The following is a 24,150-nucleotide window of genomic DNA, read 5'->3' as shown; positions in this document are numbered from 1 at the left end:
AAATATTGAGGATTATCACAAATGTGATTTGGTTGAATTGGTTGTGCAATTGCCTTGAACTCTTGGGCAGCCAAGGGAGGGGAAAGACAACAACCCATAATGAGATATGAAAGACAATTATACTTAATTAAAAGCCTTTTTCGTTTTTTTATTAACCATAATTAAGAACCATATAAAAAGGGAAATTTGGGTAATTAGAAGGGTTTTAGTGAAGTCTGAAATCTAGAGTGAAAGGGCAGCACGAGTTTGGGGTGCCAAGGGGAGTCAAAGAGAACCAAGAAATCTGAGTTTTTGAGAGCAAAGGGGAATTATTCGTGGTAGTGCAAAGTTAAGGTTAAAAGACCCAATTGAGCAAGAAATTTCAGGTTAGGGGAGTTCTCTTGCTTGTTTTATGATTGTGAATTTTTTATACTTTGAAATGCATGTATAAACTGTGTTTGATCATGAATTTTCGTGCTTCTTCTGGTATGAATCAGTGGTGAAATTGTTTCTATGTGGTTGGGTCAATTTGTTATGCATTGTATGGGAATTTTGGGGAAATTGCGGTACTGTTGGTGTTAAGGGTCTGTTTTTGCAATTGGAGTGACTAATTTGATGTTCAAATGATGCACAAAATGTTGAATCCTGTGGTGTATTGTTGGACATAGTTGAATGGGGTTTTGGGTTTTTGGGTAAAGGTTTTTGCGTGTATGACAGGGAGAGTATTTGCTATTATCGCTCGAGCTAAATAGGCTCGCCTAGGCAAGAATAGCAGAAACAAAATTTTGGGTTATGTTTGCACATCTCGCTCGCTTAGGTGAGAAATCGCGTAGAGGGGAGGTTGTGCTCGAGGGACTCGCTCAGGCGAGGAGCTCATGGTTTGAGCGACAGAGTACCTCGCTCAAGTGAGAGGTACTTGCCTGAGCGAGAAATTGCAACTGAGGAGTGTGTGTTCTGATGTCTTGTCGCCTAGGCGAGTGATGTTGTTTTGAGCGAAGGGAGATCTCGCCCAGGCGGGGCCAGCTCGCTTAAGCGAGCCTTCGCACATTAACCCTGGCAGCACGCTCGCTCAGGCGAGGAAGCTTAGCTTAAGCGAGACAGGCCTGGTCGCTTAAGCTAAGGCTTCTAGCCCAAGCGAGTTTAGTGCAGTTTGTGTGTAATGTTTGTACTCTTTGATGAAAACGTGGATCAGAAGATGCTGTGCCATGAGCGGGTAGGTTCATGGATGGTGGATAACATGTGATGGTATGAGCGGGGAGGTTCATACTCAATTACTCTCCTGTGGGGATACGAGCGAGCTAGGTTCGTATGTTTCGTGCTCACAGTTGAGAGATGTTGCGTGCGGGGAGGTACGTAGCTTGAGGATCACATGTGTTGGACTATGGGCGGGTAGGTCCGTAGAATAGGACTACGAGCGAGGAGGTTTGTAGAGGCAGGACCACAAGCGGGCAGGTTCGTATGAGCATCATGAAATCCTGAGTCCATGGCTAACCTTGTTGTATGTTAGAGGTTGAAAAGCCTTCGGGTGTGTTGTGAATGTAACCAAGGTCTAAATATGATAATAAGTTTGGGTGTTTTATATTATTTAATTTATGTGATTTCTTATATTATTGAACTCACCCTTTCTGGTTGTGTTTGGCGATGATCGTGTAACTCGTTACACGGGAGGAGATGATAATACAGATGATGCTGATGGTGCCTGGACTGCGGAGTGAGGGCTAACAGGGTTAGAGCTAGGGATTTTTACTATTTATTTTATGGTTTTATGGAAACTTGTAATAACTTTTGGTTTAATTTCCTTTGAGTATTGTCACATTGAATATTGAATTTTGTTTTCCTGCGTTTCGGATAATTAATGATGCAACGATTAAGCTTCTTTTATATTGTTACATTTTAATTAAAGTAATTTTTTTTTAGGATGTTACAGTCAACGCAGTGTTCAAAGTCCCTAAAAGGAAAAGGATGCCTTATATGACCTTCACAGGTGTTGAAAAAGATAACCCATGATCACCATGGTATAAATTTAGAGCTTTACAGTAAAAAAATGTATTTCTTTGGTTGTTGTCGTCCTAAAGATATAATTGGATTTATCCTAATATTTTATGAGCTAGGTCAAAACATTATATAAGAGTCCTGATGTACAAATATTTTAAAATATAAACAAATGTTCTACAAAATATATATATATATATATATATATATATAATGCATTTAATAAATAACAATTTTAAAATAATGTACTGGTTTTTTTTCTTTAGGTTGTTCCTTTTATTAATATAAAATAAATTTTTTACTTAATATATTTATAATTAATTACATATCGGTATGTAAAATAAGGTTTACACCTAATTATATATATTGTGATTTGACATTATCTCTAGTCGATTTGGAACTTTTAACACCCTTCTCTCATGTCGAGGTATATACGAATATGTCTCGTGCGTGAAACATTAATGAGTGGTCTGATAGCGGCCTGATAGTTGATGGAACAATAGACCCAACAAATAATAAATCTCGCTAAGATAAACTCTAGCCTATGGCTTTGATACCATGATAAGAAGTGGATTTTAAGCCTAATTCAACCTCAAAATTGGCTTGTAATGTGAGATTTTCACCCTCTTACATATTGTGAATTTACCTTAACTCTAATTGATGTAGTACATCTAACACAAAAACATAAAGTAATGTTTATTGTAATATTTAATATAAATTTATGTGAGATGACACACACACACACACACGCACACACACTCACACACACACGCACACTCAAAATAAGTGATCAATAAGTGAATAAGAACTAAAATTTGTAATTATTTCTTTTTCATTAAGCCCTTGATTCTTTTATATTCTTTAACTCATCAATAAGTGAATAAGAACTAAAATTTGTAATTATTTCTTTTTCATTGAAAATAACAATTCCTTCAAATTCTTTAACTTATCAGTAATTGAATAAGAACTAAAATTTGTAATTATTTATTTTTCAATGAAAATAACAATATTGTGGACAAGAAATTCATTTTTAATTTTATTCTGCAGTATACCTATATTTTTTTAAGTTTAGGACTAAAGAATAATTTATCACAAACTAATAAAAAATTGAGAGAGACGTACATACTAAAAGAAAAATCTGTGATAATCAAACCACGATTAAAAACCGATTATGAAAAGATAAATAATACATTACTTTTCGTTCTACACTCATAAAAAAATGAATATACAAAAGACTCATGAGATGAAAAATAATGTTCACTATTAAACTAATATTTCACTATCAGTAAGAGAGAGTTACATTTTTTTCTTCATTGAAAAAGAATATGAGAAATGAGAGCAAGATAATGAGAGAGAAAATAAAAATTATCTTAATAATTTTTGTATTCTTTATTGTACATTTAATTTGATTTATGTTTTATTATTTATTTAAATATTGTGTTTTATAAAAGAAAAAAAAATACTTAATTAAATTATCATCAATTTCCAATATTCCTAATATATATTACATATAATTTAAAAAAAGAAAAAAAAATTGGGAAGTCATGACCACTCGTGCCTCTTTATAGTCTATTCATACCTATCAGAGCTCTCGAAATAAAGAATAACAGTTATATAAAATTTGGATTGTAGGACGACTTATTATGACAATTATAATACACTCATATAATAAGTTTAATAGTGACAATTTTATAATAAAATATAAGATCTTATGTAAAATACATCTTGAAAACAATATTAATGACTCCATTAATGATGAAAATGGATGAAAACAATATTATTAGAGATCTTAACCCTCACTGAATAAGCACACATGATTTTAATTTCAATAGTGTAAAAAATCTAAAACACTTATATAATATAATTATGCACTTGGACTCATAAATACTCTAATACAATCGAAATAAAAACACCTACCACTACAGAACATCTAACACCAGCGAATCACACCACAAAATGATTTCCAAAACCTTTACCACACGAAAAAGAGAAAAGTCGTGTCATAGAAGTTTAAGGAAAAATAAACACAATACCTTAATATTAAATAGATTTACGTACGACTCTTTTGATCCAATGTGAAACTCAATATTTATGCATACGAGTCTATTATAAATGTCAAAATTTACATCAAATATTAAAATCTTTAATGTAAAATAATTACACTGACTTATAAAAATGTCATATATGTTTTTTCATATTTTTATTTTGTAATCCTACATAAAAATATGTGAGATGACTAGTCTTATGTCATTATTAAAATTGTCAACATCACCTATAGGAAAACAATATGCAAATAAAAAAGTAATAAACAAAAGTATCATTGATTCTCTCAACATTAAAATCATTATGATTGCAAAAAATTATAATTTGTTAAAATATTTAAAAGTGCAAAGTTTACTTTATTGTTTAATGTAATAAAATAATGTTCATGCCTTTTAATGTAACAAGTTAATCCCATTACTTTAAATTTTGACAAAAGGTGAAGGGACTGTTGCTTTAAAAAATTTGAAGCAGTAAAAGTATAAAAAGTTTAATTAACTGAATATTAAGTGACAGAAACTAAATAGTAATAAAAATATTTTCTTATTAAAATATCAAAATAAGCAAAACGTTACACCGGATTTAAAGTGGAAGCATCCTTAATTATGGCCTGATTGCACAACCATCATGGTTAGTATTAATTTGGCAGTTATTACGAACTTTAATTGCATTAAAAGACAAGATTGAGTGTGTTAATTAATCCTTAACACTCAATTCCATGAAGAGAAAAAGACAAAACAAAAACAAAAACCATGGGATCCTACATTGTCCCAACAATGCACCAATAACATTTGTTGATTCCAAACGCCTTTACTTTACGTTTCAGTGTCACTGAGGCTGTTCTTCTTCTTATGCACCATTTCATAACACTTTAAAAAGTGTCACTATCTATGCTCCTCTTTATACAACTGCTTCATTCATCTCATTTCCCCCACACTATTTAAGACACATTTATGTTTGTGATGAAGAGAACAAACTCTAGTTAAGAGTTGTAGAGATTTTCTTAACCGGATAATCTATCTATCTATATATCTATCTATCTGTTTATCTGCGTGTTGTTTGTACGATCGAACAATGACGATACGGAAGGATGTGACAGTGGCGGCAGCGACGGTGGCGAGTGTGGTGGTGATGGGGTGGTTGTCGTTGGTGGTGATGGGAAATCCGATGCTTCATAAGGTGGGAGGCTCCAAAGGTTGGATCAATCATGATGTCAACTACACTCAATGGTCTGCTCAACAACATGTCTATGTTGGAGATTGGCTTTGTAAGTTCATACATATATACCTTTTTATGTTTCTTAATTTGATTCCAAGAAAAAAAATGATATAATTAACATTTCATCTATTTTTTGTTCTATCTTTATTTTTCTTCTCTAAACCATAATCATGATTTGTTTCTCTTTAGGGTTTCGTCACAATAGGGTTTGAGATTGATCAATTTTCATATATGGAGTCATAATATTCAGAAACATTTATGTTTTTACATGATTATGTGCGAATGAGAGAAGATTATTAGTCAAAATCACATATATAAAAAAAAAATCATTAGATTATTCTAAAAACATTATGTTTTTTTTTTTCTTATTTTACAAACTATATATGATATAATGTTGTTGGCTCTCTAAGAACTTTTCAATTGGATCTTCTAATATTTACAAATGTCATGTGGTTTTTGTGATGAAAAATACATTATTATATGGTGAGTTGGAGTATTGAATAAGCATTCTATTCATATTTACAAAAGAGAGTATAAAAAGAAAGCATAGTACTCTTTTACCCTTTAGTTAAATTCATAAACTTTGCCATAATTATGTGGCAATTAAACGTGATAATTAATTCTTGAGCTTGGAATGGAATATTTGGGTATTTGGAAGAGATTAACCTTAAGTAATAGTATTGAAAGTAAATATAGTAAATATGGTAAAAAGAAAAAGTTAAAGGCATAGTCAAGAGAAGCATAAGATCACATTAGAAAAGAAAAAGAAGAAGAATCTTCCTTTCAAAACGTTGAGAATGGAAGCTTTAACTCAAAATCACACATTGATATAAATATCGGACAAAAAAAATTGTAATAGCCAATTGAAAGCTTCATAAAACTAAAGGTACTTTAAATTTTGGATAAGGATATATATATATATATATATATATATATATATATATATATATATATATATATATATATATATATATATATATATATATATATATATATATATATATATATATATATATAATATTGTTTTTTGTTTTGATAAATAGAAAAAATAATACAAGAATCATACCATTATATGACATGTGAATGGACTGAAATACAACATGTTAATTGGTTTTTTAATTTAACCTCTTTCAGCATAGAGAATGTGAATAAATTTAAATGTGTTTTTGTGTATAAATTTGTTTTGATCTCATAAATCTAAATTTTTTTTTTGATCTCATAAATTTAAAATTTCTTTATTCAGCTATATAATTAAAAAAAAAATTCCTTTTAGTTTATGAGTTCCAAATATATAGCTATAATTAATTTAACCTAATAATTAATTACAAATCAATTTCTCGATAACTTGTTTTCATTTTGCCTTCTTATCATCAAACTTCCTACATTACTTTTCCTTTTGAGTACCAAATTTAACTCAAAATAATATCCATTTATTAAATTTTGGTAACTGTAGAAGACATTTAGGCAGGGGAGATATTTTTTTCTCTTTAAATCACATATACTAAAAAGATAATTTTTAATATGAAAATTAAAGGCAAATTTAACTAAAATTAAGGTTATGATTTTTTTTAATTTTCACTCTGATTTATCTTTAGAATATGTATCTAGCAAGCTCCCTGAAAATTTGGATTAGCTAATGGTTTTTTGTTTTTCTATTGTACTTTTAAGATACTGATTTTGATATTTTGTAATGTATTATTTTTTTAAAATGTCAAAATTAGAAATTTGGATTATTTTATGACTTTTTTACTGTTGTTTCTCTATTATCCTCTTACAAAAATATCAAAGTTAGAAATTTGGATTATTTTATGGTTTTTTTAGTGTTGTTCCTATAATATACTTTTCAGATACTCATCAGGTTTTAATATATCAAAATCAGTATATTTTGAATATACATCACATAAAAAAAAATCTGGACTACTCGTCACCCTAAACTTGTTAAAAAAATAAGACCTAATTAACTAAAACCATTGTGTTAGTATTTGTATGTTTAAATAAAATTATATAAAATGGAACATCATCATTAAGATAATTGTGATCAACTAATTAAAATTATATACCTTAAAAATAAAGCATACCAAACTTTAAAGACAGAAAATTCAGATAAACATTATTAGGAAAATATCTTTTGACTACTAAATTTTGACAACTTTTTCTTATAATCTTAGGTGTTATGTTCTAAGTAGTTTTTCATTTTTTATTTTTCTCATTTTCAATCTTCCAAAATCACTTAAAAAATGACACATCATGTTATTAGATAAAGTTGTCGAAATTTAATAGTCAAACTATCATTGTCTATATCAATATATCTTCACATATAGTTCTTGGTGTTGGAATATGGAATATATATACACGACATGCATAAGTGATTGTCTTATTTTGTTCTTACAAATATATATCTGCTAATGCAATGAATTTCATGCGAAGTGTTCAAGTTTGACAAAAGATACTTCAATGTTCTGGAGGTGAACGAGACAAGCTACGAGAATTGCATAGACAGAGACTTCATAAGCAACGTGACAAGAGGTGGTCGTGATGTGGTGCAGATGACAGAGGCAAGGACCTATTACTACCTCTCAGGTGGAGGCTACTGTTTCCATGGCATGAAAGTTGCTGTCAATGTTCAACAACTTCCTGCAATGGCACCAGCACCATCATCCATGGCGGTGTCTTCTTCTCTTTTGCCCTCACTCATGTGTTCCTGCATTTGGACCATTCTGGTTAATGTGCTTTGTTTTCTCAACTTGGTTTTCATCGATGGATTTTAGGTACTGGTACGAGAATTTGGTTTCTCTGAGCTATAACGGAGGACAACACAAAACAACTCGGTAGAAAATCGAAATATTCGATGATAACATTGGGAAGAAGCATTGATATGGTTGTTTGTTATTGAAAGGTTGTGTTGATGGTTAGATGTTAGGTTTTTAGGGTTTGTGCATGTTGCATTCTAACTAGCCCACAGGGATGCTTTTGGTCATGGTGAAGAAAAAACCTTGTTCATCTTCTATATGCTCTGATTTTATCTTATAACTTTTGTTACTCTTTTTTATGATTAAAAGTATATATGTAAACATTTTTAAAATCTTGAAACTGTTTTAATTTGAGATGTTTAGATTTCACTATTCTAATTCTTTTTAGTCTAGTTTTATTAATTCAATTGGTTCTAACATTTTCTTTTTCTGTTTTTGTTATAATTATGATGGATAGAAAAATTGGAAGTTAAGTTTATTTTGATCCGGATTTTGTTGTTATTAGTAAAGTGAATTGAAAATCTTGACTTGTTTTATTAAGTTGTTTGTCAAGGATTTTGATTTGACCCTTGTTTAGTTCTTTTTTTGGTGAAAGTAATCAACTTGAGGTGGATTTTTTTTTTTTTCAACTGGCCTAGTAAATGACTGATTTCTAATCTAAATCAGAGTGTATTGATTTAAGATTCTACAATTAAGATAAAATTGAAGTGAATATTGTTTATACTGTGAACTAATTTTAAAAATATATTTAACTCACTTAATTCTTTTTTATTGTAGATTTCAATCATGAAATTATATATATATTTTTCAATAATTAAACTTTTTTTTTGTATTTTTATATAATTACATATGAAGATTAAACGATAGAAAAGAAAAAATGGAGAATATTAAGATGGATTAAAGTGGAAAAATTGAAAATGTAAATTGTAAAATGTAAAATTACAACAAACTAAATTATCAAAGGTAAAATTGATAAAGGAAATTTACAAAAATTGTGACCGAAATTGAACCAATCATAAATTGAATTTGTCATTTTTCTTATTGGTTAATTTGAATTCTAACCATAATATGTCACATTCCTTTTACATATATAAATAGTCTATTTATATTTTTCCCTTATTTTTGTAAATAATAAATGCTTCAAAACTGCCTATGATATGTCAATTATGTCTACCAAATCCATATTTTGCAACAATTATCATATGCTAACTTCCTATCTCTCATTGTTCATCCTTTCGATCATGTATCTATATAGCGAACATCTTTCTTAATGCACCTTTTGCATTCTCGATCTTTCTTTTTTCACTTCAACTCCTATATTGACTTTTCTTTCGATTTCCCTTCCTCTAATATCTTGTGTCACCTCCTTCTCTTATAGCCTTGTTCTTACCATCCTCATCTTACTTACCTCATTATTTTATGTCTTTACCTCTATCCCCTCCTTTATGCCTTAATTTTGATACCCTCAACATTAAATATCAACTTCTTCCTTTAAAAATTGGTATTTTTTATTTTATATTTTCAAGATTTATTATATATGTATGTAATAAAAAAATTTAATTATATAAATAATTTTTAATTAATTAATTAATATTTTTAATTTGATAAATTAAAATAATTTCATTATAATTAACAATTAAAATTTAATTTGTAAAGGTAAATTATTTAAGTCATAATACTATCTCATATGCATATATTTCAAATAGTATAAAATAAAAAAAATTAATTATTTAATTTTTGTTTATTTTATGTCTTTTTTAAAGTCAACAGATTTCATTGCATATGATCTACAATTTGACACCTTAGACAAAATATGTGAAGATGGATTTGAATGGATAAATTTATGTATTCTTTTATATGTATTTGGAGGTTAAAGTGAGTGAATGTGGGGTGAATTTTGTAAAAAAATTGTAAATGATTTGACGTGATAGATAAAATATAAAATATACTAAATTACCCTTTATGGTAAAACTAATACAAAGTTTACTAAGTTACCTCTTGAAGACAAATACAAATAGGAAGCATCGTTTAGATCCACTTGCAGCAAAAACAACCACACCACAACAACAGGAAAACTCCTTAGCAAAATCTACCACCTACATAACAAATTTGGTCAAATTAGATCCACTATAAAATGAACCATACAACAAAGAGCATAAACTGTCAACCACACACCAAACAAACACCTCGACCAACTTGCAACACAACTCCAATATTCAACCTGTAGCATCCATCATTTGGTTAAAAATAAGCACATTCAGAACCCACCCACACTGCACATATCATGAACCATCATGACTCCCACAATGACATAGCTCTCTAACTCACACACACACACACACACTCTCTCTCTCTCTCTCACACACACACACACACACGAAAAATCACTCCTAGACACATGAGAATCAGTTACGTAAACACAAAACACCTCATGGAACCAATTAGCTAATTGAATTCCCCTACAACAACAACACCTCCCCCTAGAACACTACTTCATCTTGACCAACACTTCTCTAAAGGGAAATTTCATTACTTACCTACGAAGGTTACAAAGGCTGAGGACCACCACCACCATATAAGCAAAAGCAAAAGAAAGCAAGTGCACTCTCTTTATAGTTTTAACTTGTAAGGATGAATATGAGGAGAAAAAAGATAGTAAATACATGCATCAATCTCTTTAAGCAAACACAACATATTAACCTTGAAACATTATATTATCGTGTATTCTTTTTAAAAATTGTTGAGATTTTCACAAAAACCTAAAATGCAATTAAGGTAAATTTCATAAGACTGTTTTGAAAAGAGTATGTAAAATTGTTTATGGACTAACAAATATATTGCTATGTCTTGTGATTATAACATTACATGATTAACATCAAAATAATTTTTTTTTTTTTTACATTTGAAAATAATTAACCATTTTAAAATCAAGTATTTGTACGATGGATTCAAAATATTTTTTTAGGGTTAAATATGTTTTTGGTCCCTCAAGTTTAAGTGAAATTTGGAATTAGCACCTCTTAAAAATTTTTGATCAATTTAGTCCTTCACCTTTAAAAATGCGCGAATTCAATCCTTTTAACCAAATTTTGTTGACGTTTCAAGCACATTTCATGATAGTATTTGAATTGTTTACACCGTTTGACACATTTTAGCTTCAATGTTTGTAACACCCCATTTAATTAATAACTCTAATTAAAAGAATTGTCACACATGAGAGTATAATAAGAAGGTCGATCAACAATAGTTCAAAATAAAACCTAGAGGCAAGACAATACATAGCCCTAAAAGAAAAGCCCAAGTAAACAGAATCCAGCCCATGCAAGCTATGCAGCGGAGTCACCATTCCCCTGTTGACCACGAGGATTTCTCACATATGCTCACATCAATAAATTGTTGATCATCGCAAAAAGAGAAAACCACACAAATAGAACATACAACAAACAAAAAGGTAAGCTAGAGCAGAAAATGATTTATCATACAGTTATATAGAATTTTATAGCTCAAGATGTATATGTCAACCATTTATGTTATGACTTGCAAGCAATACACTAAGACTCAAGACACGACTCATCCGGATACATACACTACGCCAAAATAGTCAATAGACAACGTTTTTTTTGCTAATAGATAGCGCTTTTTAAGCGCTATTGGAGCGGTATCTATTAATAGAGAGCACTTGTAAAAAAAGTGCTATCTATTGAGTTCTTATAGACAACGTTTGGCAAAACAAGCGCTTTTTCTATGTATTTTCACAAAGACAACACTTTTCATAGAAAGTCCTCTCTATTAGTGTTCTTTTAGACAACACTTGGTGACATAAGCGTTGTCTATGTATTCTTCAAAAAGACTTCAATAGATAACATTTCTCAAATAAGCATTTGTATTGGTTCGATTATTTCTTTTTATAATTTATTTAATTTTTCATTCATTCCTTCTTTTTTTATTGTTATATATGCAAAAAACATATTGCATGGGAATGTGATTCATAAATCTAACCAAATGTGATTCAAAAACATGAATGCATTAGCTAGGCAAGTATTTTCTTTCAAAGATAATAAACACTTATAAAAAATAAAATTAAAGATAGTAAACAAAGAACTAAAAAATAACATTTATACTGAAAAAGCGTACCATTCGATATCAAATCAAGCATCTAACCCAAAATGGTCAAGTAGCCGACCAATATCAAGCCACAAAGAGTTTATACATAAATATGAACTAAAAATAATAATTAATAGTATAAATTCTAGCATCTGGCTTGAAGTGAGCATTATAAATTTAGGCAACAAAATTGAACATAACTGTACCGATTGTTATGACATAATGATCAAGATTGTTATCTCCTTTGGATCCATCTATAGTCATCATTTGCCACCTTGTTTTGTCAAAACTTGTATTGGATCAGCCACTTTCATGGTCTACGTTCTGCCACACTCGCAACTTTTCTCTTTTTTGACACCCCAGTTTTCTTCTCAAATCTCTTTCTCTTCATAGCTTGTTTTTGGAATGATTGTGCAACTAAAGAGGGTTGTCGTTTCAATGCAAAGCTTTTCGCTACGTGCCCCAAGTGAAGTTTCTTAATCATAAATATTATTTTCAACTCTTCACGATGGGCTGTGTATGCTTGAACCCAAGAGCAAAATGCCTTCTCAACAAGTTTATATCTACCTCGGGCTGAAAAGAACAAGGCAAAAATTGGTTTGCGAATACACAAAAGCATCAAGTAATCCTCTTCATGAGAGTTTTTAGCTAAATCTTACGAAATATAACAACTATGGCCCATAGATCATTGATATAGTGCATGCTTTAGCACAAGGATTATGGCATATAAGAGAACCATCATTCACACATAAAACCAAGAGATATGTAAAAGGCGTGAGTAAGATGTAACATAACTCAAAAGATCAATCCAAAAAGCTTTTTTCACACAATATACAATTAAAGTCCATTAGAAAAAAAAGGGAGATGTGATGTGGGGACTTCATATTCTGATGTAACAAAGTAAGTCCATTGATGAAAGTCCTTGAGGATGCTATAAAAGATCATATCAACTTTAAGTTCTCATGATAGGATATATGCACAAATACACTTTTTTCACCAAAGGAAATTTCAAAAGAAGCTCATTTCATAGTACCAGAAATCATTTTAATAAAATAGAGTTGAAATTCATAAATTAACTAGTCAAAGTGCAGGACAATATCACATCATATATATAATATAACAATTAATAATGAGATGGTTTCTTAACTATTATTTTAATAATTTTTTACTTCTTTTAATATTGCCACGCATGTCTCGGAAAAACATCTCTTACTTTTTATCATCTATACAAAAATAATTAGTGATAAAAATAAAAAATACTTGCTTGTATAATTCTAATAATTAATAAAATATACTATTTTTATAATTAAATTTTAGATATTTTATTATAATTTTACTTTGTACATATTCACATAACACACACATAAATATATTTATTTAAGAAATGAAGTGTAACATGATAAAGAAGGACACATACCACATCATATGGGTCATAGCAGAGTGTTGTCATAGAATCAGTTTCTTTGTCAGCAGAGCCATAAGAAATATAGAGATATGGTCCAATCTCACGTTTTGCACTCCCATGTGGCAAATTTGTAGCTAAATTCAGAAAGCCCGACAAGGGATGCATGTATTCTTGAACTGGTAGAGCATCAATTACCTCAAAAAAATGAGCTGGAAACTACTCTTTGAATATTTGTGAAGAAAGCCACCTTTTTAGTTTGAGCGTCTCAGGCCAAGTATTTCTTTGAGGATGACGTTTTATAGACCTAGTAAAGTACTACCTAATGTTATTTCAACCTGTCAATAATAATACACTTTCAGTAGCTACAACTTGGTTCAATGGCAATACACAAAATTTCACTCCACAATATAAAAATGCGTTGAATTGAATAAATATTATTGTAAGATAGTTATAACTCTTTTTAGACAAATAACAGTATCAGTTAAGCAAATTAATTTAAAAGAATTGTGACACATACAATATAAAATTAGTTGGTATACTTACATCCCACCAATCCAAACAAGATTCAAGCACATTTTAATTATTCTCATATCTTATAATATTCTGCTCAAGATAAGTACAAAGCATGATCAGGGGATCCTAGCTGAGCTCTAGTGTACTTTGGAGAACATCTTGGACCACTATAGAATGACCTTTTCCCAATGTTTCTGAAAGTGCTCAAAGTTATCACAACTTATGTCCAACACTGTCGAACAAAACAAGTAATTATCATTCAAATTTTCACTTAAAGCTTCTTCTTGCAACTGCTTGTATCTGTTAGTATTGTGATCGATGTCAAAACACAATGCGTAGCTTGAACTTTTATCTGAAGTTTCAGATAAGTCATAGTTGCAAATAATTTCTTCTACCTTTACTTCCATCTCTTTAATCCAATTGAAGGGAAAACACGTCTCAACTGAAGGTGGCTATTACCACAACCACCAAGCTCTATAGGAAGGTATGACAGACTATAGATGCCATTATAATTGATCCTCTCAGGAAATATCGAAGTATCAATTAAATTGACTGCATTCTGCAAAATCTTTTATGGTGGTGAATGTTTATTTTAAAGTTACAAAATGCTTTTGTAAATTTCAATTCATGAATGGCAAAGGAAAGATTCATTGCTTCTGAAATAGAAGTATATTTTAAGCTTTAAATCAAACAAGCATGTAGTAATTTGAGATAGGAATATTAGAATAGGTAGCATTTTTCATAATCGAGGCTATCAATTAGAGGTTATCCATATCATACATACAATGGATCAAAGCGGAGTGTGATATTATTGGTTGTAGGCATAGAGTAATGAAAATGAGATATTTGTAGTAAAGGTATAGGTAGTGGAAACCATAACTTCAAACCTGATCAAAGGGAGGTTGTGGTTTTCCCTTGCAGAAAATCTGCAACAACCTTCCCTAATGCCCAAGAAGCCTGATTATCCTTAAAACACAGAAAAATATTCAGCTTAGTTAAATTCACAATCAATCACATTAAAGAGAACCAACTAACTATATATACCTAGTGAAATTCACAATATATACACCTATAAACACTTGCATACATTTTTCTTAACAACGTTTGAGGATTGGGGAACAACAACAACACCTTTGTTGGAGTTAAGTCGGTATGAGTTTGGCACGACACATACTGGGATAAAATGCAGCATTCTGGTTTGCTCAAAGTCGCACTAACACACCGCACATTAAAACGAAATTTAAGGTTGAAACGAAAAAGGATTTAGGGATTATCAAAATAGAACAAAGAAATTTTGTGCAAAATAGAGTAAGGGATTTTGATAATACCTTGTAATTTCAGTGTCCTCTTACAATGGTGGGCTGGGTGCAGATGTCACATACCACACTAAAAGTGATGTGGACGGTACTGATGACGTAGATAACGGGACACAGATGCCGGTGATGACGAACAACACGAATGACACAAGATGTCAGTGGGAGTGAAGTTGAGAGTGAATTTTCTAACTATTCGCGAATGAAGTTAAGATGTGTGTGAGATGAGGGCAAAGTTTTTGAGAGTTGAGAATAATTTTTTGTAGGAGGAAGCAACATGGTGATGAGAATTTTCTTAAAATTTATTCAATAAATAATACCATTGTTTTAATAAAACCCTATTTATTGATATTAAAAAACATAGCACTTTCATTTGAAAACGTTCTCTATTGATATATTTAAATTTATTTTTCTTAAAAAAATATATATATTAAATATAGATGGTGTCTTTTGGATGAAACGCTATCTATATGTAAATATTTTAATAGCGTTTCTTTCATAAAGCGTTGTCTTTTGATTCTCTGTGTTGATTTAGAGCGCTTAACTAAAAAAGCGTTGTCTAAAGAGCGTTATCTATTCACCATTTTGGCGTAGTGATATAATTAGTCGAATTCAGCGGATGCTTGCACTTGTGGTGGCCTTTACTGCTCTACCGAGCTACTCTACCGAGCTAATTGTTACAATGTCTCATTTCCCTTACACACGGTTAACCCTTAAAGTGTTTCAAGCCTCCTGCTACTCTCACCACTAGAGTTAATACGCTATATGTGAGACTAACTGACTCTTTAGAGCATTAGGATGCAATCCTTATCTTGAATCCTTACTAAATTATATAAATGAGGCACCACCATGAACTCCCACTAACAAGGGTCATGGAATTACATCCTGAGCAACTGAGGCACCGCCATGAGATCTCACCTAGAGATTCATGGAATTATGTCCTAACTAATGAGGTACCACCACGAAACTATCGTGAGATTACGCCTTAACCACATACAATTCATGTTCCATCAACCAACTATGTACTTGTCATGCATACTAATCTCAAGCCAACATTCATAACCAACCTTCATTCATATTCCATACCAAAATCATGCCAAACTAATCATATTCAACTCATAAATCATTTCATATATTTTACTTCACTCAAAACATGCCTTAACACAATAATCCAACTAAACATGTAACATTCATCCAAGAACAAAGAAGTAAAAAAACAAGAATACATCCTCGCCCAACTCCTCGTTCAGGCAGAAAGGTCTCGCTCAGACGAGCTCCCTTCGCCTAGGCGAGAGCTCGAAAAGGGGAACAATGGCTTTCTGCGATTTCTCGCTTAGGCAAGCCCTCATTGCCTGAGCAAGACTGCATCTCGCTCAAAACGGAGACTCGTCGCTTAAGCGAAAGCTCGAGCAGGAAACTTGGGTTGTTAGTCTCGCCTAGGCGAGGCGTGCTCGCTTGGGCGAGAAAACCAGTGCTCACCATTGTTCTCTCATGTAACAGCCAAACATTCAAATCAAATCATGCTTTAACATATTCTCAATCAAACACAACAGCAACCAATCCATACAAACCTAGAACAGAAGTAAAACGAGCTGAAAATCGTAAGAAATAGGAAACTCTAGCTCCCCTTACCTGGAAAGAGCTAGTATAAGACCTCGACAACGAACAACAAAGCACAACAGCTCTAGGAATAGACTTAGAAGATTGAGCGGAGAAACGAGATCGAGCTTGAGCAAACTTGACCAAGATTGGGGTTAAACTAGCAGAGGAAGGGACTGCAACTCTAATAGAAAGGGGGAAAGCTTTTTCTGAAAAGTGAATGGAATGAGAGTGTTAGCTGGTTTGGGCCAGCCCTTAAGCCCATTAGACTGTGGGGCAACCCTTAAACATTGGGGCTGAAATAAGAGGACCTTACAATGTTAACTAAATATTATCATAAAATGCGTTTAAAATATCAAATAAACTAACAAAATTTGGTAAGAATGACTAAATTCACACATTTCTAAAGATGAATGACTAAATTAGTATAAAGTTTCGAAGATAGACTAATTCCAAAATTCACTGAAACTTGAGAGACCAAAAACATATTTAACCCTTTTTTTTTATTATAAAATGACCATGATTTCAAAATCTATTTTTTTCTTTTAATTTTGTAAAAATGGTGATTCTAAAAAGGGTAAAATATGTTTTAATTTTTTACCTTTAAGTAAAAATTAAAATTAATCTCTTTTAAAAATTATGGACAGATTTAGTCTTTCAACTTTATAGATGCATGTACTTAATCCTTTTAATATAATTTTGTAAGGTTTATTTAAGTTTAAACGAGTTTCATATTAAAAAGTAAATACATGTATTTTTAGAGTTTGAGAAATTAAATTAGAATAAAATTTAAGAGAAATTAATTTTTTATTTTTCAAAAATTAAGAAGTAAATATATATATATATATATATATATATATATATTTTATTTTGTTTTTCAAAACTAAAATAGTACTTGAGAAGAAGAAGGTCTTATCCATCTTCAAAATCGTGGTCGTGTTTTTGTGGCACTTGAGAAGAAGAGACACCAAAAATGGCTTCTTCTTCTGTTCAATGTTGCTCTGTTTGGTTTCCTTCTCTTCCCAAACTTAACACTAACACCCTTCGCTTCCTTTCAGTTAATCCAAACTCCGTTTCTTTCTCTTCCCCTTCTTTCAGAATCAGAGCATCTTCTTCCTCCCCAACCCTCGAAGAAGCTGCTATGAGCATCGACAACCTGCGACGCTTCATCAACCTTAACTCTGGAAAGTGGAACGGCTCTTTCTATGTACCATCTCAAAACCCCTTTTAATAATTTTTTCTCATACCCTTTTTCTTTCATGGACAAACTTTGTTTTTACTTCTTTCACTCTTCTTACTGCCATTGTACTTTGTCTTAGAATTCAAACACAGTTATAAGGGCTTTGATTTGTTGGTAATGTTTTTACAGAGTGTGGAGATTATATGCTGTTTACATTGTCATCCAATCCAGTTATAATTTCACATGTATGCTAACTTTGTTGAATTTCATGATAACTACCTTGAGAAATGCTAGAATCGCATATGAACACCCTTCCTTTAATTAGTTGAAACTTAATGAGTTTGAAGTTGTTAGTGTGAATTTTCTGTTGCCTAAAAAATCAAAAGGAAAATGATATCTGGTTCTGTTGGGGTACTGGCTAAATAATTAAAAAAAAAAATTGTTTTGAGTTATGGGAAAAGATGTTGTAAATCATTTTACAAGACCCAGAAATTAAACTACCTCATGAACAATCTAAAGGCATTTTACACTGTCATCTGATCACAAATTGACATGAAGGTTAAGTTTGGTGATTTTCAGAGTAACTGATGTAAAAGTTCAGCCAGAATGATTTCTGGTTAAATAGCAATGTAAAACTTTTTACTGTGGTAGTGTGTACAAATTAAAATTTATTGATTATTATGGTCTATTAAGTTGAAATTTCGAAGGAAAAGTACTCAACTTAAACAACTGTGCCCAAGTTATTTGCTATACATTATTGATCTCATTTCTTTCATGAGTAGCAATGTTTTCCTCTTTTGTAGCAATTTGATTCATGTGGGAATATGTTACAACAACTGAGTACCAAGCTTTCCGCTAGCTCTTACGGGGAAGATGAACTCATGAGTCTCATTCAAACGTAATAAACTTTTCTCTCACTCTTATCAGCATGCTTCTTTTCTCATGAACAAAGCAAAGGAAAATAGTGCAACACAACTAGAAGTTTAGAGGAACTGTAAGAAAAGAGCATGGTTGTTTTTACCTTATTTTTGAATTGATATAATGTTTTTTTTTGGACAAAATCTTCTTTTCTTTTACCTTTTGTTTTATGGTTTTCAGAATTTACAAAATAAACAAAGAAAATAACAAAATATTGTTTTCACTCTCTCCTCCTTGTTTTATAAACTTTGTAAAACAGGACTAGAGTTTAAAACGAATGACATTTTTGTTATTTTTAATAGAAAATGTCAATTAAAATAAACAAAATGCATCGGAAATTTTGTGTTACTTGAATCTGAAACACAAATGATATGGACCTTAACAAGGAGAGTGGATTGAATAAAATCATTTAAGTCTTAGAATTATTTGTTCATCATCAGGTTGCTTAGAAGTTTAGAGGATATCTTATGTTAATTGTTGCTCCTTTCAGGCTTTATATTAAACAACCTTCATCAAGCACTTCAATTTCTGGAGATGACAATGATGCAGAATGGGCTGAGTACAAAATTAAAGAAACCAATATGTTTACTGTCGACAAATATCAACAAGTGAGGTTTCCTTCTCATGCTGGAATGTAGAACTTGATGTAAACATCATCTTTTCAAAACATTTTTTGGTTCCTTCTTTATGATCCCATTGTTTCTTTAGTGTATCCATCACAATTAGTTTGCAGATAGGCTTTTTCCCATCTGAGAGGGCATTTGCATTGAGATACCAAACAGCTGGCATGTTAGAAACAGTATTAAGGCAAGGCGTTCTCGGAGAAGATGACACCGGTGAAGAATCACCAAGGTAAAAATGCTTGTTTTCATAGAATAGACCAGTTAGCACTGTTTGACTGATTTCTATATTGGTGAAGTGTAACAATTGCTGACCTTATGACATTTATCATGCATTATTGCATTAGTAAATGAAGTCTAGGCTGCATTTGGTTTGGTGAAAGACAATAATGGAGTGTGCTTCACTTGTTCAGATTGCCGTGGCATAGAGATAAATGGCTAATGAGTTCTTGTCAGATCATTTGGCAGCTTGCATAATATAAGTGCTAATCTGAGAAGTGTGGTGTGGTGGCACTATATCTTTATTGCTACTGTTACTAAAATATTAAACTAGCAAAATAACTTTTCTAAGCTCAATTTAAAATAGAAATTGAAATTGTGAAATGTCAACATTTAAATGTGACTCTTGATGATAGTAATTTTCAACTTGATGTGAAGTTTTATTCCAATGTAACATATGCTGGTGTTGCCTTATTATTTACATCATATTATTTTATCAACCTATTTTCCTTTATGCTGTCCAACTGTTGAGGCATATACTAAAATCATGACTTGATGCTAGTATTATAGTCTTTCAGGAAAAGTAGGGAAACAAATGTTTCAAACCCTGATTCTTTGGTTATAATTAACAATATATCCTGGCAGTTGCTTACTTAGTTACTTTGAAACCTTCGGACTTAATGTCATTTTGATTAATCTGGAACATCATAGAAACCAAGTTTTATTCGACTAGGTTGTTTTTCACATTGATTACTTGATGTCATTGCTGTATCAAAAACCAAGATCTTCTTTAGTAGTTTTTCTTAGGTTTTCTTGGCTTTTTTTAGTTTTACTCTTCCCCTTTTAGCAGCCTAATGTGCAAAACTACACCATTTGCCACCTTGCATTTGAAATGAGAACCTCTTCCTCTTTGGATTGAAGGTTTTATTGTTGAGTGATTTTACCATTGAGCTCCGACATGGTAAAAGGAAGGCATACTAAATTACTGATATGCATGTCTTATTTCATGCTTTAGATTATTTACTTGACACTTCCATATGGTGCAGAAATCTCAAGCTTCCCTCTCGGCGACCTTCTGTTGTATGTGAGAATTGCCTGTACTCTCTTCAAAGAGATAAGCGAGCAAGAGCCTTTCACATTTTGGAGCCAAAAGGTACTGTAGATATGCTTATCGTCTTCCTAGAGGAAAGAAGTGATGGAGCTCCTCCTCTACTTGACAGTTCTATGGTGAGCTTAACTGAGATAGGTGTAACTTTCTTTTATTGTGTGTATGTCCAATGCATATTTGATAACTGAGTTTTTGCTTTGTATGTTTTACTCATGTTGACAGCAGCAGAACAGTGTCTTATGTTTATGACTCTATAGTTTCTTATGACCTTTTTCATTCATTTTGAATTCATTTCAGGATGCAAATAGTAGGATTATACCTTTTCTTGGTAAATGGAAAGGTCATTCCATTACAAAACGAAGTGGTGTATATGGTTCTACAATTGCTAAAGCCGATACCGTTGTGTTACATGAGATGGATGACAATGGCCAACTTATTCAGGTATTTTACAACTCAATAACAAATGTCGCATAGTCATAGTGAAAGTTTAGTTTGACAAAATTGTTAAAGCACTGAATTATGCTATTTGCCAGTGAAAACAAATCAAAATATTTGCAGGCCCTGTTTATGCCCCTTTTTTTGTCTTCTGTTTGAATGTCTTTTATGAAGTTTTTACACTGTAATTCCCTTTTGCAATATTAGTGCTACTATTCAGATGTTTGAAATGGATTTATTAGCATACCACAGAACCAAAAATAACATCAAAAAATTTTCAGAAGATGCAGAAACATACTATATGAGATGCAGAGAATCTCTATTGAATGACATTTTCTTCTGTATACTTCATCACCCATTTAAAATTTATTTTATTGGAGCAATGTACTAACCAACATTTGATAAACAAGTTATTTCTTCTATTTGACTCAACATGAGTCTTTTATGTTGTAGACGGTAAGATATTTTAAGATTATGACCATTTCTGAATGCTGGAGGTTTATGTTGTTGCTGTTTTTGTTTGGATATCAGGATGTTACTTCAATATCTGATGGGGAAAATGTTACGACCAATGTGCATTGGAGTGGCACAATATCAGAGTATTTGGTGACATTTGATGGAGGTTATCAGATGATACTATTACCGGGGGACATGTACATGGGGTGCCCTTGTGATATAGCAAAAAGTGTGGCAGAATCAAAATCGTTCCATTTGGAGTTCTGTTGGTTGGAGACACCTGACAAGAGGCAAAGACTTGTTCGCACATATGATGTGCAAGGCTTGGCTGTCTCATCTACTTATTTTTATGAGACCAAATTGTGAATCCTATGTTGTCCTTTTTTTTCCTGAAAATCGATCCTATAGTTGAGTATGAAAATGGCCTGTGCAATAAATCTTCATATTTGTCTTTACATCCATCGGAGGAATGTGCTTTTCTAGTATATTGATTGAGCCTATGTGGGAATACAGGTTTTTTTTGGGTTACGTAATAGTGATGGTATGTCAACATAGATAAAAGTTAATCTGTCACCTTAAATATGTTTTTAGTCTTTAAATTTAGATATATAATTGAAATTCGTCTTTGTCTCAAATTTTAATACATTTTGATAAAAAAAAATGAATGAACATAATCTCTTCAATTCAAAGACATCAATATTTGAGTCAGAACATGTTAAATAATGTAAACAATTTAATTGTAAGTCTAAAAAGTCGTTTAACATGTCAAAAAATATTCACGCAATTGAGTTAGAAGATGATTATTTATTCATTTTTAAAATTCGAACATCTTGAGGTAAAAACAAATTTTAATTTTGTGTCCAAATATAAGGACGAAAATATATTTGACCTTTTAATTTTATAACCATTTCTCAGTCAATTTTTATTTCTTACACAATGAGACCTTAGTTACATGGTGATGGAAATGTAGTTTAGCTAAATAACACACAATATGTAAAACCCTAGAAAATGGTATTTTAGAAGTGATAATGGTTTTAAAATAGTGAAACTTGATTATTTTAATATTAAAAGGTTTTAGTATAAATAAAATTGTTATAAATGAATTTTATTATTTTAAAACACACAATCTCTCTATAAACCACTTTTCTAGATTTTTCTTACTTCTCTATAAGTGTTTTGTCTTTCTGATCGTCTGATTGAAGAACCAAGATCGTAGGATTGATCCTCTCGGTGAGCTCTTCAATTTGGACCGATTAGGTTCTCCGTTCGCGTAAGTTAAGTTTCCACTCTCTTTTTTTGGTTTTTTTCTGTTTTTTGTTGCATGTAAGCCTTCTTTCGCTTGCATGCGTCTGTTTTATTTATCAGCATGAGTCTCTGCTGATCAATGATCATAATAGTATGTTCTGATCGTTCTTGTGATGTTTCTATGTGCAAATAGAGCATCATGTGGAGTTAGAGGCGTTTGACGTTTATAGAGTTATTTAAGCACGATACGAGGTAAGGAAAGCTAATATCTATTGTTGAAATAATTATTAAATTTATGTATGTTAGAGTAATTAAGTCTAAAATAGGGAGTAGTGTGTCTTATGAGTCTAGTGCATTCTATGAGTTGTACCTAGGTATTTAGGGTAGTCTTTTGATCTTTTATCTTATAATGTATCAGTTTTTATCATTATAAATAAAAGGTTATCAGAGGGATCTAAAAAAGACCCTCCAATTGTGTATTATCCTTTTATTTTCACATGGTATCAAAGCAAGTGGTTTAAGTTTCTTTCAGTCCTGTTTGTGTTGCTCGCCGGCGGCCAGTGGTCGTCGGCGACTACCAGAGTCAAGTCTTTCAAAGACTCATGTCTAAAGCATCTCAATGTGCATCTTGCTTTCCTAATCTCAGTTCTGTCCACCGCATTTTCATTGTTGTCCATCGTTTGTTGTCGCCTTCCGCCTTTGGCCACCTGCCAACGGCTGTCCAACTTAGTTCATCCCTATCTAAAGATACCCACTCCCTTTTTTTTAAATGTTCAACAATGTGAACCACTGTTCTCTATTAGTGCGCCTCTGTCCACCGCCTTTCACCGTAGGCTGCCGATTACCGTCGCAGTTTCGTCCAGCGACCACCAGATCAGGGTCTCGTCCTCGAGCGACGTCCAACCCCGCCGAGATCAAGGCCAGTTTCCTCGCCACGAGCCACAACACGCACCGTCTCTGACGCTGAAGCCAGGCGCGTGCTGTCCACGCGCCACCGTCCTCTCATCGGAACGTCACCACGCCTCCTTCATAGCTTTTGCCGGAGCCTCCTTTGTC

At 31.8% G+C, this 24,150-nt stretch overlaps 2 protein-coding genes across 2 annotated transcripts; both read left to right on the top strand.

Annotated features, from left to right (window-relative positions):
- Positions 1-4,823: 4,823 nt before the first annotated feature.
- Positions 4,824-8,305, top strand: LOC114182616 (lamin-like protein). The gene is made up of 2 exons (XM_028069514.1): positions 4,824-5,278; positions 7,657-8,305. Exons 1-2 carry the CDS (start codon positions 5,086-5,088, stop codon positions 7,995-7,997), a joined length of 534 nt encoding a protein of 177 aa, XP_027925315.1. The 5' UTR covers positions 4,824-5,085; the 3' UTR covers positions 7,998-8,305.
- Positions 8,306-17,805: 9,500 nt separating this feature from the next.
- On the top strand, positions 17,806-22,334 carry LOC114181347. Its single transcript, XM_028067772.1, has 7 exons — positions 17,806-18,120; positions 18,897-18,991; positions 19,502-19,619; positions 19,745-19,863; positions 20,897-21,077; positions 21,256-21,399; positions 21,925-22,334. Exons 1-7 carry the CDS (start codon positions 17,887-17,889, stop codon positions 22,213-22,215), a joined length of 1,182 nt encoding a protein of 393 aa, XP_027923573.1. The 5' UTR covers positions 17,806-17,886; the 3' UTR covers positions 22,216-22,334.
- The last annotated feature ends 1,816 nt before the right edge of the window (positions 22,335-24,150 follow it).

Source organism: Vigna unguiculata, chromosome 4 (assembly GCF_004118075.2).
Source record: "Vigna unguiculata cultivar IT97K-499-35 chromosome 4, ASM411807v1, whole genome shotgun sequence".
In the NCBI taxonomy this organism is placed as follows: domain Eukaryota; kingdom Viridiplantae; phylum Streptophyta; class Magnoliopsida; order Fabales; family Fabaceae; genus Vigna; species Vigna unguiculata.
Note: the sequence above shows the minus strand (reverse complement) of the source record. Positions and strands in the feature narration are given on the sequence as shown.

Coding starts and splice junctions, on each gene's coding strand:
- LOC114182616 (XM_028069514.1), top strand. CDS start 5,086: ATGACGATACGGAAGGATGTGACAGTGGCGGCAGCGACGGTGGCGAGT. Junction 5,279..7,656: donor CTATGTTGGAGATTGGCTTT/GTAAGTTCATAC, acceptor TTTCATGCGAAG/TGTTCAAGTTTGACAAAAGA.
- LOC114181347 (XM_028067772.1), top strand. CDS start 17,887: ATGGCTTCTTCTTCTGTTCAATGTTGCTCTGTTTGGTTTCCTTCTCTT. Junction 18,121..18,896: donor AGTGGAACGGCTCTTTCTAT/GTACCATCTCAA, acceptor CCTCTTTTGTAG/CAATTTGATTCATGTGGGAA. Junction 19,864..20,896: donor ACCGGTGAAGAATCACCAAG/GTAAAAATGCTT, acceptor CATATGGTGCAG/AAATCTCAAGCTTCCCTCTC.